Genomic DNA, 20,689 nt, shown 5'->3' with positions numbered 1-20,689 from the left:
CACACACACACATGAACACACACACACACACACACACACGCACACACACATGAACACACACAGACACACACGCACACACACACACACATGAACACACACACACACACACATGAACACACACACACACATGAACACACACACACACACACACACATGAACACACACACACACACACACACACACATGAACACACACACACACACACACACACACACACACGCACACACACATGAACACACACGCACACACACACATGAACACACACACACACACACACACGCACACACGCACACACACACACAGACACACACACACACACACACACACACACACGCACACACGCACACACACACACACACACACACACACACACGCACACACACACACACACATTAACACACACACACACACACGCACACACACACATTAACACTCTCGGTGATGGATTCATCCACAGAGACTCACCATCCATGTCCAGTCTCTGGATGATCACCTCCAGCTCCACCTCGTTGGGCATGTAGCCCAGAGATCTCATGGCTGTTCCCAACTCCTGCTTGGAGATGAAGCCGTTCCCGTCTCTGTCGAACACCTTGAACGCTTCTCGGATCTCTGTGACAAAAGAGTAGATATTGATGAAGATACAGTATTAATCCTCTCTACAGTTGAGATCTCCTGAAGAAATATATGAAACATTTACTGTCATGTTTTTATGTTTTATGTTATGTTATAGTTTTATACTTCATAGTTTAAGTTTTGATGTATAATATAGTGTCAAAGTAATGCAGGTTTTCAGTTTATTTTGTTTATTATTTATTTATTAAATGTATTACAACGTAAATGTGTTTGGAAATCTCTTAAAAAAATTAATACAATTAAAGTATATGTTTTTATTAAAATATTTGATCCAATAATATGAATATCGTAAGTTACTCTGCAAGTCTCTGTAGTATTACTCCTTCGAGTTGCTGTAGTATTACTCTGTGAGTCTCTATAGTATTACTCTGTGATTCGCTTTAGTATAACTCTGTGAGTCTCTGTAGTATTAGTCTACGAGTCTCTAAAGTACTACTTTACAAGTCTCGGTAGTATAACTCTGTGAGTCTCTGTAGTATTAGTCTACGAGTCTCTAAAGTATTACTTTACAAGTCTCGGTAGTATTACTCTGTGAGTCTCTATAGTATTACTCTGTGATTCGCTTTAGTATAACTCTGTGAGTCTCTGTAGTATTAGTCTACGAGTCTCTAAAGTAATACTTTACAAGTCTCGGTAGTATTACTCTGTGAGTCTCTGTAGTTAGTCTACAAGTTTCTGTAGTGTTACTTCACAAGTCTCTGTAGTATTACTCTGTGAGTCTCTTTAGTATTAGTCTGCAAGTCTCTGTAGTATTGTTTTGCAAGTCTGTAGTATTACATTGCAAGTCTCTGTAGTATTACTCTGCAAGTTGCTGTGGTATTACTTCACAAGTCTCCGTAGTATTACTTCTCAATTCTACGTAGAATTACTTTGTGAGTCTCTGTAGTATTACTTTACAGTAATAAGAGTAATAGTAGGAGTAATACTTGATAGCAATACTGCTCTTGTTGTGTATTATGATCTGCTGATAAAACAAAATTAATAAAATGAAAGTATATGTTTTTTAAAATATTTGATCCAATAATATGAATATCGTAAGTTACTCTGCAAGTCTCTGTAGTATTACTCCTTCGAGTTGCTGTAGTATTACTCTGTGTGTCTCTATGGTATTACTCTGCGAGTTGCTGTAGTAATACTCTGCGAGTCTCTATAGTATTACTCTATAGTAATATTTTTACTGAAACAATAATAACATGTTTCACTGAAACAATAATAACATGAATGTTTCACTGAAACATATTATTTATAAACATAAAAAAAACCTTTTCTTAATACGATATTTATTAATCAGTAATAATTTAATTGAATATAAATGTTGGTATAATAGAGTCTCCAGACTAAACCAACAGAGCACAGAGATACTGGATCAAACCTTCATAATACAAAACTCTAAGAGTAAAAAGCTCATTTTGAAAATATTTCAATTATTAAAAGTTCTATTATAGAAAAACAAAATTCAACCTTTAATATACAAATGATTGAATGCAATTATTACAAATTATTTAAAAATATTAAAAAAACTACAGAATTTAAATAAAAATGTCAACATTTAAAATGTTAAAGTTCCAAAAGTTCAATATTCTGATGACTCTGATGTACTTTTATATACATCCCAAAACTTTGTTGTACTATAAATGAATAATTAACAGCATATTGTTTGTATTTGTATAAAATGTAAGACTGTTTTTCCAAGGATTCAAACTCTTAACCTTCAGGTTGAAACGAGCTGTTTTGACTCGATCAATAAAATGTAACTCAAGGCCTGAACCAGGATTTATTCGCCAGGATCGCCTAGAAAACTCTCAGGATTCGACTCCATCAAGATGAATCCGTCGCTGAACTTTTCTCAAATGTTAAATCGCTTTACATGTCGCTCCAACATGCAGAATGTGATCCACATCCGAGAGCAGCTGGAACTGTGGTCGTCCATCTCGTGCACTTGAACGAGACATGAAGGCGTGACACGTGACAAACGAGACGTTATTGGAAGTCGTTCCACTGCAGCGAACGGAAGCCAGCGAGAGGTCGACTCATTGAGGTCTTGCTCGAGAGCGACTCTGCCCGCGGAACGGCCGGCGTTTCCCCGACAACATATTTGTCTGAATTACAGCCGGAGATCCGTCATCGTCGTCCAGAACCAGCTCAGATTCAAGGTCACGACCTGTGAGTCCACGAGCAGCGACTGGACTACTGATGCTCTCATGGTCAGTGTGAGGAGGAAGAGTTTCATAAACATTCAAGTTAGTGTTGTTTCAGTGAAACATTGTATTGTTGTTTCAGTGAAACATGTTATTATTGTTTCAGTGAAACATTGTATTGTTGTTTCAGTGAAACATGTTATTATTGTTTCAGTGAAACATTGTATTGTTGTTTCAGTGAAACATGTTATTATTGTTTCAGTGAAACATTGTATTGTTGTTTCAGTGAAACATGTTATTATTGTTTCAGTGAAACATTGTATTGTTGTTTCAGTGAAACATGTTATTATTGTTTCAGTGAAACATGTTATTGTTGTTGCAGTGAAACATGTTATTATTGTTTCAGTGAAACATGTTATTATTGTTTCAGTGAAACATGTTATTATTGTTTCAGTGAAACATGTTATTATTGTTTCAGTGAAACATGTTATTATTGTTTCAGTGAAACATGTTTTTATTGTTTCAGTGAAACATGTTTTTATTGTTTCAGTGAAACATGTTATTATTGTTTCAGTGAAACATGTTATTATTGTTTCAGTTAAACATGTTATTATTGTTTCAGTTAAACATGTTTTTATTGTTTCAGTGAAACATGTTATTATTGTTTCAGTTAAACATGTTATTATTGTTTCAGTGAAACATGTTATTATTGTTTCAGTGAAACATGTTTTTATTGTTTCAGTGAAACATGTTTTTATTGTTTCAGTGAAACATGTTTTTATTGTTTCAGTGAAACATGTTTTTATTGTTTCAGTTAAACATGTTATTATTGTTTCAGTGAAACATGTTATTATTGTTTCAGTGAAACATGTTTTTATTGTTTCAGTGAAACATGTTTTTATTGTTTCAGTGAAACATGTTATTATTGTTTCAGTTAAACATGTTATTATTGTTTCAGTGAAACATTGTATTGTTGTTTCACTGAAACATGTTATTATTGTTGCACTGAAACAATAATAACATGTTAACACCAGAGTTGATACTAGTTGATGTTTAATGACACCAGAGTTGATACTAGTTGATGTTTAATGACACCAGAGTAGATACTAGTTGATGTTTAATGACACCAGAGTTGATACTAGTTGATGTTTAATGACACCAGAGTTGATACTAGTTGATGTTTAATGACACCGGAGTTGATACTAGTTGATGTTTAATGACACCAGAGTTGATACTAGTTGATGTTTAATGACACCAGAGTTGATACTAGTTGATGTTTAATAACACCAGAGTTGATACTAGTTGATGTTTAATGACACCAGAGTTGATACTAGTTGATGTTTAATGACACCAGAGTTGATACTAGTTGATGTTTAATGACACCAGAGTTGATACTAGTTGATGTTTAATGACACCAGAGTTTAAACTAGTTGATGTTTAATGTACTTTTTGTGTGTAGTTTTCGTGCTAAAGATGTTGAATCGGAACAAAAGTCTTTACACGAGCCGTGCAAGAGTGAAGTCATCGTGTCGGTGAGAACTTGCCGAGAGAAAACTCCGTCCTGAGTTATCAGGACCGACGCAGAAACATCCCAGAGCGCCGCGTTAACATGAACCGTGTGTCGAGCAGGAGAAACTCCCGCTTGTGCGAAACACAACCGTTAATTGGCGGAACAGGAAGCAGGTCCGGGAGCGGAATACAAAGTAGACAGTAATCTCATTGAAGCCCGGCCGACCACGTGCGCGGCGCTGATGAAACACCGCGAGTGAGCGCTTGTGACAGGACAATATTCCAGCCTTTAAGATGCCAGGCTGCGTGACGTCGTCATGGCGACGGGCGGTCCGACAGGTCAGGGTAGGACCCGATGGTTTCAAGTCACGTGAGAGGATTGAAAATGCGAGGAACGGCTCAGAAAATACGGGAACCTTCGGTTCATTTACACGACCGAGAAGGAAAAATAACTATATGTTCAAAGAATGAGTTTTTAGAACTAAAATACATACATTTTTATCAAGTTTATTGGATTTCGTCGGATTTTATTTTTGACACTTTCTTAAAAGCTCTCGTTCATTTATGTTCAACACAAACACACAAAAAGGTTCAGTGTGTTCCTCACTTAAGGACAACAGGAGTCACAGGAGTGTTCGACGCTCGAACTTAACTCACACACAAACACACACATGCAACACAACAGCTATCATGAAAGTGTGTTGTGTAGTAAATTGTTAGATTAAAATTGTTATATAAATATACGTCATCATTAAGTCAATGCTTAAAGATAATCAAATATAAAGTTAACATACATGCATGATTGTTACGGATCACTGACCTGAGACCAGATCAACTCAGGTTAGAATCAAGTCACCGGTAGAATAAACATTTCGGTCCACCTGGCGAAAACACCTGAAGTTGTGCACAAAAGGACAAAAAGACCCGCGAGACCTCAGGGGGGAAGTGGAAGACAGGAACCAACGCCAACAACGAGTGTGACCTCCGACCCGGAACGTTTGAATGATTAGATCACAGGAGACGACAGACAAGCTCTCCCAGCAGGACATCAAGAATCAGAAACTGCGAAGGACGATAAGGCCCGATGACCCGATGACATGGTCGGGGAAATGATGTAAATATGTGTGTAAATATATGTAAATACACAACTCGACGCTCTTCTGTCCTGGACTGACAATTTGTTGAGTCGCAGGAAGAACGAGGCGCGGTCGATGAAGAAGAAGCTTGTGTTTCTTTTGCTTGGAAGAGGTGAATAAACGACCCGGACATACTCTGGATTGTTTCTTTCCTCCACAAATCGAAGTATACGAGCCGGGACTGGAGTGACCGGTGTCTGTACGCTGACACCGTGTTTAACTTTAATGAAATAAACGAGTGATTCCTCGACATTTGATCAGTATTGGTGCCATTTTGACCTAAAAAATTAATCTCAGTCTGTTTACGAGACAAATGTCGTCTTTTTCGACTTCAGTCGAGATCAGACGAAATGTTTGTTTCGTCGCCGGTTCACAGACGGTCCAGGAACTGGTGCAACAACAAGAAACGTGTTTTTGTGAGTTATTTAATGAAATAATTCTCTTTAATTATCGGAGGAACAGACGCCGAGGGACGGAGGTCGCATGTAAATAAGGATCAGTTCAACAAAAGTTGTTTGTTTCCATGACAACACGCCTCTGCTGAGAATACAAACGTTCAGGACGAACATCTTTTATAAAAGAGAGAGAGAGAGTGATGATGTCATCAGGTCACTTGTGTCTAACATGTTGATATATTTGTGTTAATATAAGAACAACTTTGTTGACTCTACACACTCACAGGAAACCACGTTAGTGAAGCTGCAGCTGATTGGACCACAAGTTACAACATCCACCAATGGGACGCTTGCTTTGTCATAAGCTCCGCCCACTGATTGAAGCACTAAGAGTTTTGATTGGATCAGACGTGTGTCAATCAAAAACAGATGATTTAAAGTCATACAATTTTGTGAAGAATAGAGTGAGAAAAAAAAGAGCATGAAAAACTGTAAATATGTTCAGGTTGTCATTAGATTAAGTGGAATAAGAAAGAGTTTATCTGCAGAACAACAGGTTCGAAGATGAAGTGAGTAAAATAGTTTGGACCGTCAAGAAGACACTTAATATACACAAGTGCGTTCACACTGAGCAGTGTGCGAAAATGTAGCACACTATGTACACACAGCCAGAAAACTGAGTGTGGATCGATGAACACTTTCCACCCTCAACGTCCTCCATCTTACTTAACTGAAGCTAAACTGAAGCTAAACTGAAGCTAAACTGAAGATAAACTGAAGCTAAACCGAAGATAAACTGAAGCTACATTGAAGCTAAACTGAAGCTTAACTGAAGCTAAACTGAAGCTAAACTGAAGATAAACTGAAGCTAAACTGAAGCTAAACTGAAGCTTAACTGAAGCTAAACTGAAGCTAAACTGAAGCTAAACTGAAGCTAAACTGAAGCTAAACTGAAGCTAAACTGAAGCTTAACTGAAGCTAAACTGACGATAAACTGAAGCTAAACTGAAGCTTAACTGAAGCTAAACTGAAGCTTAACTGAAGCTAAACTAAAGCTTAACTGAAGATAAACTGAAGCTTAACTGAAGCTAAACTGAAGCTTAACTGAAGATAAACTGAAGCTAAACTGAAGCTAAACTGAAGCTTAACTGAAGATAAACTGAAGCTAAACTGACGCTAAACTGAAGCTAAACTGAAGATAAACTGAAGCTAAACTGAAGCTAAACTGAAGCTTAACTGAAGCTAAACTCAAGCTAAACTGAAGCTAAACTGATGCTAAACTGAAGCTAAACTGAAGCTAAACTGATGCTAAACTGAAGCTACGTCACTGACGTCTTCGGAGCAGATACTGATGTAAATGTTTCGAGAAAACACTCATTTGACCACAAATCAACACAACAACAGTAATAACACAATGAAACACAACTTAATAACTTGTTTCTATTGTAGAAAAGTGTTGTCAAGTGTCAGTGATAGTGTTTCAACGACTGGTTACAATCAGTGTTAAAAAGTAGTAGAAGAAGAAACTGTCGAGTCATTTCCTGTAAGTGTGTAGCAGCAGAGTTTGATTTGAGACAGTACTACACTGTAAGTGTGTAGCGGCAGAGTTTGATTTGAGACAGTACTACACTGTAAGTGTGTAGCAGCAGAGTTTGATTTGAGACAGTACTACACTGTAAGTGTGTAGCAGCAGAGTTTGATTTGAGACAGTACTACACTGTAAGTGTGTAGCAGCAGAGTTTGATTTGAGACAGTACTACACTGTAAGTGTGTAGCAGCAGAGTTTGATTCGCGACAGTACTACACTGTAAGTGTGTAGCAGCAGAGTTTGATTTGAGACAGTACTGCACTGTAAGTGTGTAGCAGCAGAGTTTGATTCGAGACAGTACTACACTGTAAGTGTGTAGCAGCAGAGTTTGATTCGAGACAGTACTACAGTGTACGTGTGTACCAGCAGAGTTTGATTCGAGACAGTACTACAGTGTACGTGTGTAGCAGCAGAGTTTGATTCGAGACAGTACTACAGTGTACGTGTGTAGCAGCAGAGTTTGATTCGAGACAGTACTACACTGTAAGTGTGTAGCAGCAGAGTTTGATTTGAGACAGTACTACACTGTAAGTGTGTAGCAGCAGAGTTTGATTTGAGACAGTACTACACTGTAAGTGTGTAGCAGCAGAGTTTGATTTGAGACAGTACTACACTGTAAGTGTGTAGCAGCAGAGTTTGATTTGAGACAGTACTACACTGTAAGTGTGTAGCAGCAGAGTTTGATTTAAGACAGTACTACACTGTAAGTGTGTAGCAGCAGAGTTTGATTTGAGACAGTACTACACTGTAAGTGTGTAGCAGCAGAGTTTGATTTGAGAAAGTACTACACTGTAAGTGTGTAGCAGCAGAGTTTGATTTGAGACAGTACTACACTGTAAGTGTGTAGCAGCAGAGTTTGATTCGAGACAGTACTACACTGTAAGTGTGTAGCAGCAGAGTTTGATTCGAGACAGTACTACACTGTAAGTGTGTAGCAGCAGAGTTTGATTCGAGACAGTACTACACTGTAAGTGTGTAGCAGCAGAGTTTGATTCGAGACAGTACTACACTGTAAGTGTGTAGCAGCAGAGTTTGATTTAAGACAGTACTACACTGTAAGTGTGTAGCAGCAGAGTTTGATTTGAGACAGTACTACACTGTAAGTGTGTAGCAGCAGAGTTTGATTTGAGACAGAACTACACTGTAAGTGTGTAGCAGCAGAGTTTGATTTGAGACAGTACTACACTGTAAGTGTGTAGCAGCAGAGTTTGATTTGAGACAGTACTACCCTGTAAGTGTGTAGCAGCAGAGTTTGATTCGAGACAGTACTACACTGTAAGTGTGTAGCAGCAGAGTTTGATTCGAGACAGTACTACACTGTAAGTGTGTAGCAGCAGAGTTTGATTTGAGACAGTACTACACTGTAAGTGTGTAGCAGCAGAGTTTGATTTGAGACAGTACTACACTGTAAGTGTGTAGCAGCAGAGTTTGATTTGAGAAAGTACTACACTGTAAGTGTGTAGCAGCAGAGTTTGATTTGAGACAGTACTACACTGTAAGTGTGTAGCAGCAGAGTTTGATTCGAGACAGTACTACACTGTAAGTGTGTAGCAGCAGAGTTTGATTCGAGACAGTACTACACTGTAAGTGTGTAGCAGCAGAGTTTGATTCGAGACAGAAGAAGAGAAGAAGATCTTCTCATTCCAGAGAAGAAGAGAAGAAGATCTTCTCATCCCAGAGAAGAAGAAAAGAAGATCTTCTCATTCCAGGGAAGAAGAAAAGAAGATCTTCTCATCCCAGAGAAGAAGAGAAGAAGATCTTCTCATCCCAGGGAAGAAGAAAAGAAGATCTTCTCATTCCAGGGAAGAAGAAAAGAAGATCTTTTCATCCCAGGGAAGAAGAAAAGAAGATCTTCTCATCCCAGGGAAGAAGAAAAGAAGATCTTCTCATTCCAGGGAAGAAGAAAAGAAGATCTTCTCATCCCAGGGAAGAAGAAAAGAAGATCTTCTCATCCCAGCGAAGAAGAGAATAAGATCTTCTCATCCCAGGGAAGAAGAGAAGAAGATCTTCTCATTCCAGGGAAGAAGAAAATAATATCTTCTCATCCTAGGGAAGAAGAGAAGAAGATATTCTCACTCCTGGCCTGAACCCCACTCTGAGCACAGATGTCCTCGAGGAGCTTCTTAAAATGAGACAAACGAAGGATTGTCTGGAGCTTCAAAGAGTGACTTGAAGGCCCCGGAGCGAGAACAAACACGACTTCCTGAACATCTCCCTGATCTTCAGCGAGAGGATGATTCTCTCTGGTGTCTGCTGCGGTTGAAACCCCTGGTGGACTCTGGTGTTGCTGGATGTTGGCAGGAAACTGTCGACTCTGGCAGCAGCAGCGAAGCAATCGAGGCTCTCTCACCCAAATAATAGAGGAAATCCCAAACCGTGGCTCCGGACCAACAGGAACAGGACTTGGCTCAGCATCACAGAGTCACTTGTTTCAGAAACACATCATCGCTCAGAAACTGCTGATCACAGTTTGTATTATTGTGTCTTAAACTATTATCCAAGATTACAGTGTTTCACTGAATCATGTTCTCTGCAGAGAATGAGAGGATACAGTGATGACTGAGGACGAGAGGATACAGTGATGACTGAGGACGAGAGGATACAGTGATGACTGAGGACGAGAGGATACAGTGATGACTGGGGACGAGAGGATACAGTGATGACTGAGTATGATGACAATACTACACATATATACTTGTTACTACACTATCACAACACCAGATTCAAGTACTGGAGAATACTACACAAATATACTTGTTACTACACTATCCCAACACCACAGTCAAGTACTGGACAATACTACACATATATACTTGTTACTACACTATCACAACACCAGAGTCAAGTACTGGACAATACTACACATATATACTTGTTACTACACTATCACAACACCACAGTCAAGTACTGGACAATACTACACATATATACTTGTTACTACACTATCACAACACCAGAGTCAAGTACTGGACAATACTACACATATATACTTGTTACTACACTATCCCAACACCAGAGTCAAGTACTGGACAATACTACACATATATACTTGTTACTACACTATCACAACACCAGAGTCAAGTACTGGACAATACTACACATATATACTTGCTACTACACTATCACTAGGTATCACTATGTATCCTATCATTGTATCGTGATACGTATCAACACAGATGTATTGTTCTTCAATGCATATATTTGAAACTGTAATAATTAAAAATAACATTTTCCAAGTTATTAATTTATTTGTATTTCCATTTATTTCTAATTTATTGTATTTATTTACTTGATCCAACTTTCAGCCAATCATGGTGACACAATTATTAATATATTATAAATAATATCTGGAAATTTGTATTTTTGAATTGTTCAAATCAGAATATAAAACATATCACAATATCAAATATTAAAATATATAAATATATAAACGTTTTTTATATTAGATAATTGAAAAAGCAAACAACTAATTAAATCTTTCAATATAGAAATAATTTAATCCAATTGATCTAAAAATAAACACTTAAAGAATTAATTAAGAATATTCAACTCAATGTCGTTAAAAATCAATCATATAAAGTACATTTTTTAAAAATATTAATTCCTCATTTTTATACAGAAAGGATTGAATTCAATTATGCATTAATATGTGTGTTTAAAACAAAAAATAACCCAGAAAATATATTCTCTTCTTTTTTAGAATTGCCATCTGGATCCACGACCCTTTAAAAGAATGTGTCACTAAAAATAAGGTGAAACGAGCTGTTCTTGCTCTAGCATGCAGTGTGTTGTGCGAGTGTCTGTAAACGACTGCCACCTGTCGCTTTCAATGATATTTCAAATGATAAAAAAGGTATGAAATTAAGTTTCAAAATGAAATAATCATATTAAAAATGGTCACATATAAAGCACAGGGTAACATGAATTAATCTGTATAAATAAAAATAAAATGTCAGAGTGTTTAAATTAAAATAATAAAATGTATAAAGTGGTGAAATTAAATCTATAACGAGACGGAAGTTAAGAATAAAACATAAATGATCAAATGAATATTGTGTTGAACTAACGTTGACAAATAACATCGTTTTCATTAGTTCATTGAATCATTGCTTCTGTAGGAAAAAGAGAAACATCTTTAAAATTCTCAAGATTTAAAATAATATCGTCCGGCTCGGTGGCGACAAAAAAGCTATTTCACCTCCAGTGATGACACTGAGCAGCAGCTGATGCAGTTAATCCAGCAGCAGCTGATGGAAGTGAAGACGCCACAGGTCTGTCTGGCTGTCTGTCTGTCTGTCTGTCTGTCTGTCTGTCTGTCTGTCTGTCTGTCTGTCTGTCTGTCTGTCTGTCTGTCTGTCTTTCTTTTTTTCTGTCTGTCTGTCTGTCTGTCTGTCTGTCTGTCTGTCTGTCTGTCTGTCTGTCTGTCTGTCTGTCTTTCTGTCTGTCTGTCTGTCTTTCTGTCTGTCTGTCTGTCTGTCTGTCTGTCTGTCTGTCTGTCTGTCTGTCTGTCTGTCTGTCTTTCTTTTTTTCTGTCTGTCTGTCTGTCTGTCTGTCTGTCTGTCTGTCTGTCTGTCTGTCTGTCTGTCTGTCTGTCTGTCTGTCTGTCTGTCTGTCTTTCTGTCTGTCTTTCTGTCCGTCTGTCTGTCTGTCTGTCTGTCTGTCTGTCTGTCTGTCTGTCTGTCTGTCTGTCTGTCTTTCTGTCTGTCTGTCTGTCTGTCTGTCTGTCTGTCTGTCTGTCTGTCTGTCTGTCTGTCTGTCTGTCTGTCTGTCTGTCTTTCTTTTTTTCTGTCTGTCTGTCTGTCTGTCTGTCTGTCTGTCTGTCTGTCTGTCTGTCTGTCTGTCTGTCTTTCTTTTTTTCTGTCTGTCTGTCTTTCTGTCTGTCTTTCTTTTTTTCTGTCTGTCTTTCTTTATGTTTCTCTTTCTTTCTATCTGTCTTTCTGTCTGCCTGTCTGTCTTTCTGTCTGTTTGTCTGTTTGTCTGTTTGTCTGTTTGTCTGTTTGTCGGTTTGTCTGTCTGTCTGTCTGTCTTTCTATCTGTCTGTCTTTCTCTCTTTCTTTCTGTCTGTCTTTCTGTCAGTCTTTCTTTCTTTCTGTCGTTCTTTCTGTCTGTCTGTCTTTCACTCTTTCTTTCTGTGTGTCTTTCTTTCTGTCTTTCTGTCTGTCTTTATTTCTGTCTTTCATTCTTTCTTTCTGTTTTTCCGTCTTTCTTTCTTTCTGTCTGTGTTTCTGTCTGTCTGTCTTTCTTTCACTCTTTCTTTCTGTCTTTATGTCGGTCTTTCTTCCTGTCCGTCTCTCTGTCTGTCTGTTAATTAATAATGATGAAATCGACGAAAAGAATAATTTTGCCATACGCCCGTCCAAATGTCCGTCCAACTGTCCGACTATCATCTGACCCTTTGTTCATCTGTCCTTCTGTCCATCCTTCTCTCCATTTGTCTGTCTGTCTGTCTGGCCATACGCACACCTGTCCATGTGTCTGTCCACCAGTAAATCCGTCCGTCTATCCGAACGTTCCTTCCATCTGCATGTCAGTCCATTCATCTGTTTATCTGTCCGTCTGTCCATCCTTTTGTCCGTCCATCCATCTGTTCATCTGTCCATCTGTCCATCTGTCTGTCCTTCCATCTGTCCATGTTTCCATCCATCTGTCCTTCTGTCCATCTCTCTTTCCGTCTATTCGTCCATCTGTACATCTGTCTGTCCGCCAGTCAATCCATTTGAGGTCCGTCTACCCGTACGTCCTTTCGTCTGTCTGTCTGTCCATCCATCTGTCCTCCTGTATTTCTGTCTGTCCATCCATCTTTCCTTCTATCCATCTTTCTGTCTGTCCATCCATCTGTCCTCCTGTATTTCTGTCTGTCCATCCATCTTTCCTTCTATCCATCTTTCTGTCTGTCTATCCATCTGTCCACCAGTCCCTCTTCCGTCCGTCCATCTGCAAATGTATCTGTCCCACAGTAAATCCATTTGTCCGTCCGTCTATCCAAACGTCCCTCCATCTGCATGTCCGACCATTAATCTGTCCGTCTGTCAACCTGTCAATCTGTCCTTCCGTCTGTCCATCCTTTTGTCTGTCTCTACGTCCATCTGTCCATGTGTCTGTCCGCCAGTCAATCCATTTGTTGTCCATTTATCCGTACGTCCTTTCGTCTGATGTCTGTCCATCCATCTGTCAGTCTGTCCACCTGTCTATCTGTCTGTCCATCTGTCTTTCCTTCCATCAGTCCGTCTGTCTGTGCATCTGTCCATCCAACTGTAATTCTGTCCGTCCGTCCATCTGTCTGCCTTCCATCTTTCCATCTCTTCATCTGTCCGTCAGTCCATCTTTTCATCTGTCCGTCAGTCCATCTCTTCATCTGTCCGTCAGTCCATCTCTTCATCTGTCCGTCTGTCCATCCCTTCATCTGTCCGTCAGTCCATCTTTTCATCTGTCCGTCAGTCCATCTCTTCATCTGTCCGTCAGTCCATCTTTTCATCTGTCCGTCAGTCCATCTCTTCATCTGTCCGTTAGTCCATCTCTTCATCTGTCCGTCAGTCCATCTTTTCATCTGTCCGTCAGTCCATCTCTTCATCTGTCCGTCTGTCCATCCCTTCATCTGTCCGTCTGTCCATCCCTTCATCTGTCCGTCAGTCCATCTCTTCATCTGTCCGTCTGTCCATCCCTTCATCTGTCCGTCAGTCCATCTTTTCATCTGTCCGTCAGTCCATCTCTTCATCTGTCCGTCAGTCCATCTTTTCATCTGTCCGTCAGTCCATCTCTTCATCTGTCCGTTAGTCCATCTCTTCATCTGTCCGTCAGTCCATCTTTTCATCTGTCCGTCAGTCCATCTCTTCATCTGTCCGTCTGTCCATCCCTTCATCTGTCCGTCTGTCCATCTCTTCATCTGTCCGTCAGTCCATCTTTTCATCTGTCCGTCAGTCCATCTTTTCATCTGTCCGTCTGTCCATCTCTTCATCTGTCCGTCTGTCCATCTCTTCATCTGTCCGTCTGTCCATCTCTTCATCTGTCCGTCTGTCGATCTCTTCATCTGTCCGTCTGTCCATCCCTTCATCTGTCCGTCAGTCCATCTTTTCATCTGTCCATCTGTCCATCTCTTCATCTGTCCGTCTGTCCATCTCTTCATCTGTCCGTCTGTCCATCTCTTCATCTGTCCGTCTGTCCATCTCTTCATCTGTCCGTCTGTCCATCTCTTCATCTGTCCGTCTGTCCATCTTTTCATCTGTCCGTCAGTCCATCTCTTCATCTGTCCGTCAGTCCATCTCTTCATCTGTCCGTCTGTCCATCCCGTCATCTGTCCGTCAGTCCATCTTTTCATCTGTCCGTCAGTCCATCTCTTCATCTGTCCTTCAGTCCATCTCTTCATCTGTCCGTCTGTCCATCCCTTCATCTGTCCGTCAGTCCATCTTTTCATCTGTCCATCTCTTCATCTGTCCGTCTGTCCATCTCTTCATCTGTCCGTCTGTCCATCTCTTCATCTGTCCGTCTGTCCATCCCTTCATCTGTCCGTCAGTCCATCTTTTCATCTGTCCGTCTGTCCATCTCGTCATCTGTCCGTCTGTCCATCTCTTCATCTGTCCGTCTGTCCATCTCTTCATCTGTCCGTCTGTCCATCTCTTCATCTGTCCGTCTGTCCATCTCTTCATCTGTCCGTCTGTCCATCTCTTCATTTGTCCGTCTGTCCATCTCTTCATCTGTCCGTCAGTCCATCTCTTCATCTGTCCGTCAGTCCATCTCTTCATCTGTCCGTCAGTCCATCTCTTCATCTGTCCGTCAGTCCATCTCTTCATCTGTCCGTCTCTTCATCTGTCTGTCACTCCATCTGTCCATCTTTTCATCTGTCCGTCCATATCAGTCATTCTGTCTGTCTATCTATAGCTCCGTCCACTTCAGTCAACTTTAACACCTCCAATAATGTCTTCATGTAAAGAAAGAAACACCGCGAGACAAAACTTTGAGGGTCCAGAGGACGAACACGCTCGGCTGGAAACCATCGTTCACGTTGTCATCAGGAGTTTAGACAAATCTGCAATTCCCCTCAACCTTCCTGTGCTCGTGGAGATTTATGGTCTGCTACTTTATTATATTTACACTAACACAATCACAGAGGACACACACACACACACACACACACACACACACACACACACACACACACACACACACACACACACACACACACACACACACACACACACACACACACACACACACACTGCTGTAGAGGTGCTGTCAACATTAATACTCGGCCACAGGCAGAAGAGAAATTTTCATGGATTTCGTGGGAAACTTGATAGTGATGTCGTCGTGTATTAGAGCTGGTTTTTCTCATCATGAAGCAGGAAACAAACGCAGGGAAACAAAAAAATCAAAAACTTATCAAGTTGATATTTTGTTTATTATTGGAATTAACGAAACATAAAACGAGAGATAACCTGATAAAAATATATTCCGTTAAAATCTGCAAAAACAAGAAAAAGCAAAAGAAAATTCACTACTGATGAAAGTTTTAAGCATTAAAATATATTTTCCATATTTCATATATAAATATAAAGATACAACAGTAACTTTTGGAAGATCTTTAAAATATATACTTTATTGAATATTGTTTTGATTGTTTAAGCGCTTTGTGACCCTGGTCTGGAAAAGCACTATAAAAATAAAAATGACTTACTTACTTACAATTTAATTCAATATTTAAAAGGAAACAAGGAGGAAACTAGAGGACGACAGTTAATACCTCTGCCAAGCAGCTCATTTTCACTCATATTTTCATCCACAACCTTTTAAAATCCAGAACATCCTTCATTTTTTATTTGTCCTTAGTTTCATCATCAACATTTCCTGAAGGTTAAATAAAAAAAGAGTTACATTGCAAACCTCATTGATGGAGGAAATCTTCAAAAAAAGTAAAATGTTAGAATAGTTTTAATATATTAACCAAAATACATGAGCTGTGTGTTAATAAAAATGTTTTTTCAACACAAGGTCACAGAGGTCAACACAAGAAAACATGTCAACTCTGAGTCTCTAATTAACGACGTCCTGAGGAAACATCAGGTTTGAAGACACAAGACGACATGTTCCTCCGGGAACAAAAGTACTTTCACAACATGTTGTTCCTTTGAAACGTTTGAAAATAATAGGATAAGTATTTAAAAAATATATATTTAATTTAACATTTCAAACTATTTTTTCCAAAATAAAAATATTATATACATACATATTATTTAATAATGTAATAAATTATTTTTATATCGAAGATAGAATTTGTTTTTATTGAATAAATGAAATCATTAAGTTTCATCTCACAAGGTTTTAATTTAGTTTTTAAACAATTTAACGACAAAACCAAACCAAATATGTCAGCATTAGCATCAACATTAAAAGCTGCTGGAGTCACAGTATCCTCTCGTCCTCAGTCATCATTTTATCCTCTTGTCCTCAGTCATCATTTAATCCTCTTGTCCTCAGTCATCATTGTATCCTCTCGTCCTCAGTCATCATTGTATCCTCTCGTCCTCAGTCATTATTGTATCCTCTCGTCCTCAGTCATCATTTAATCCTCTTGTCCTCAGTCATCATTGTATCCTCTCGTCCTCAGTCATTATTGTATCCTCTCGTCCTCAGTCATCCTTTAATCCTCTTGTCCTCAGTCATCATTGTATCCTCTCATCCTCAATCATCACTGTATCCTCTTGCCCTCAGTCATCACTGTATCCTCTCGTCTTCAGTCATCACTGTATCCTCTCATCCTCAGTCATCACTGTATCCTCTCGTCCTCAGTCATCACTGTATCCTCTTGCCCTCAGTCATCACTGTATCCTCTCGTCTTCAGTCATCACTGTATCCTCTCATCCTCAGTCATCACTGTATCCTCTCATCCTCAGTCATCACTGTATCCTCTCATCCTCAGTCATCACTGTATCCTCTCATCCTCAGCCATCACTGTTTCCCCTCATCCTCAGTCATTACTGTATCCTCTCATCCTCAGTCATCACTGTATCCTCTCATCCTCAGTCATCACTGTATCCTCTCATCCTCAGTCATCACTGTTTCCCCTCATCCTCAGTCATTACTGTATCCTCTCATCCTCAGTCATCACTGTATCCTCTCATCCTCAGTCATCACTGTTTCCCCTCATCCTCAGTCATCACTGTATCCTCTCATCCTCAGTCATCACTGTTTCCCCTCATCCTCAGTCATCACTGTATCTTCTCGTCCTCAGTCATCACTGTATCCTCTCGTCCTCAGTCATCACTGTATCCTCTCGTCCTTAGTCATCACTGTATCCTCTCGTCCTCAGTCATCACTGTATCCTCTCGTCCTCAGTCATCACTGTATCCTCTCGTCTTCAGTCATCACTGTATCCTCTCATCCTCAGTCATCACTGTTTCCCCTCATCCTCAGTCATCACTGTATCCTCTCATCCTCAGTCATCACTGTTTCCCCTCATCCTCAGTCATCACTGTATCTTCCCGTCCTCAGTCATCACTGTATCCTCTCGTCCTTAGTCATCACTGTATCCTCTCGTCCTCAGTCATCACTGTATCCTCTCGTCCTCAGTCATCACTGTATCCTCTCGTCTTCAGTCATCACTGTATCCTCTCATCCTCAGTCATCACTGTATCCTCTCATCCTCAGTCATCACTGTATCCTCTCATCCTCAGTCATCACTGTATCCTCTCATCCTCAGCCATCACTGTTTCCCCTCATCCTCAGTCATTACTGTATCCTCTCATCCTCAGTCATCACTGTATCCTCTCATCCTCAGTCATCACTGTATCCTCTCATCCTCAGTCATCACTGTTTCCCCTCATCCTCAGTCATTACTGTATCCTCTCATCCTCAGTCATCACTGTATCCTCTCATCCTCAGTCATCACTGTTTCCCCTCATCCTCAGTCATCACTGTATCCTCTCATCCTCAGTCATCACTGTTTCCCCTCATCCTCAGTCATCACTGTATCTTCCCGTCCTCAGTCATCACTGTATCCTCTCGTCCTCAGTCATCACTGTATCCTCTCGTCCTTAGTCATCACTGTATCCTCTCGTCCTCAGTCATCACTGTATCCTCTCGTCCTCAGTCATCACTGTATCCTCTCGTCCTTAGTCATCACCGGATTCTCACATGTGAAACATGATGTCGACTCATGTTAGCGACTTGTTAGCTTGTGCGCTAAATACTAACAACATTAAAAAAACAAACAAATTGTTTCCCCACAAAAACAAAAGTGTTTTACATTTTAAGCATAATTTCACTTTGTTTCTACTTCTGTTCCTGTCAAACTTCTGCGACTTTGAACAGCGAGTGATAGTGAAGGTGAGAGAAGATATTACATCTAGAAGGTATTATATTATTATTTACATCTAGAAGGTATTATATCATTATTTACATCTTGAAATTATTATATCATTATTTACATCTTGAAGTTATTATATTATTATTAACATCTTGAAGTTATTATATTATTATTAACATCTTGAAGTTATTATATTATTATTTACATCTTGAAGTTATTATATTATTATTTACATCTAGAAGGTATTATATCATTATTTACATCTTGAAGTTATTATATTATTATTAACATCTTGAAGTTATTATATTATTATTTACATCTTGAAGTTATTATATTATTATTTACATCTAGAAGGTATTATATCATTATTTACATCTTGAAGTTATTATATCATTATTTACATCTTGAAGTTATTATATTATTATTTACATCTAGAAGGTATTATATCATTATTTACATGTTGAAGTTATTATATTATTATTAACATCTTGAAGTTATTATATTATTATTTACATCTTGAAGTTATTATATTATTATTTACATCTTGAAGTTATTATATCATTATTTACATCTTGAAGTTATTATATTATTATTTACATCTTGAAGTTATTATATTATTATTTACATCTTGAAGTTACTATATCATTATTAACATCTTGAAGTTATTATATTATTATTTACATCTTGAAGTTATTATATTATTATTTACATCTTGAAGTTATTATATTATTATTTACATCTTGAAGTTATTATATCATTATTTACATCTTGAAGTTATTATATTATTATTTACATCTTGAAGTTATTATATTATTATTTACATCTTGAAGTTATTATATTATTATTTACATCTTGAAGTTATTATATTATTATTTACATCTTGAAGTTATTATATCATTATTTACATCTTGAAGTTATTATATCATTATTTACATCTTGAAGTTATTATATTATTATTAACATCTTGAAGTTATTATATTATTATTTACATCTTGAAGTTATTATATTATTATTAACATCTTGAAGTTATTATATTATTATTTACATCTTGAAGTTATTATATTATTATTTACATCTTGAAGTTATTATATCATTATTTACATCTTGAAGTTATTATATTATTATTAACATCTTGAAGTTATTATATTATTATTTACATCTTGAAGTTATTATATCATTATTTACATCTTGAAGTTACTGGAGATTGTTTCCTAGAAGGAATGAAAGTCACGACACATTCGCTGGATCGTCTGAATCTTGTTCATCACAGTGAACGACCAGGAAACCAGAGCAGAATCATTTGCATGTAAATAAAATTGAAATGAATCTCAGGTCCGAACAACAATCAGACTGATGTCGTCTTCAAGAAGTGACCTGTGGCTTCGTTCACGCTGGAGTCGAGGTGAGGCGTAAATTAAAAGTGTTTTCCAGAAGAGGAGAAGGAAGGACAAGGAAGGATAATCTCGCGAGATCGTTTGTTACGATCAGATGTTTGTCTTTGAGAAGCTCATGAGTCACACATGGAGTCGCCTCGTTCCTCAGAGGACGATTTCCTGCTTTGATATTTTGGCTGATTTACATTTGTTCATTGAAATGATTCTGCTTTGAATCTTCTGACGTAGCTTCGGAGGCGAGTGAACAATACAAACTGTATTTACTCTTTAGTCTTAAAGGTGAGTTTTCAAGATTTCATATATTCCTTTGGTCAAGAAACCACGAGTTGTGCGTGTCAAGAGTGTGTTGATACTTATCACGATACAATACATAGTGAAATATAGTGATAGTGTAGTAACAAGTATATATGTGTAGTATTGTCCAGTACTTGACTCTGGTGTTGTGATAGTTTAGTAACAAGTATATATGTGTAGTATTATCCAGTACTTGACTCTGGTGTTGTGATAGTGTAGTAACAAGTATATATGTGTAGTATTGTCCAGTACTTGACTCTGGTGTTGTGATAGTGTAGTAACAAGTATATATGTGTAGTATTG

General features: G+C 38.4%; 1 protein-coding gene across 1 annotated transcript in view; it reads right to left on the bottom strand.

The window, feature by feature from the left end:
- Positions 1-20,689, bottom strand: part of cabp7b (calcium binding protein 7b) — a 55,039-nt gene that overhangs the window by 5,485 nt on the left and 28,865 nt on the right. Inside the window, exon 2 of the mRNA XM_087792342.1 lies at positions 466-609. Coding sequence (XP_087648468.1) covers positions 466-609 — 144 coding nt within the window. The remainder of the gene's footprint in view (positions 1-465; positions 610-20,689) is intronic.

This window comes from Callionymus lyra, chromosome 5, assembly GCF_982586985.1.
Source record: "Callionymus lyra chromosome 5, fCalLyr1.hap1.1, whole genome shotgun sequence".
Lineage (NCBI taxonomy): Eukaryota > Metazoa > Chordata > Actinopteri > Syngnathiformes > Callionymidae > Callionymus > Callionymus lyra.
This window is presented reverse-complemented; position numbering and strand designations above follow the sequence as displayed.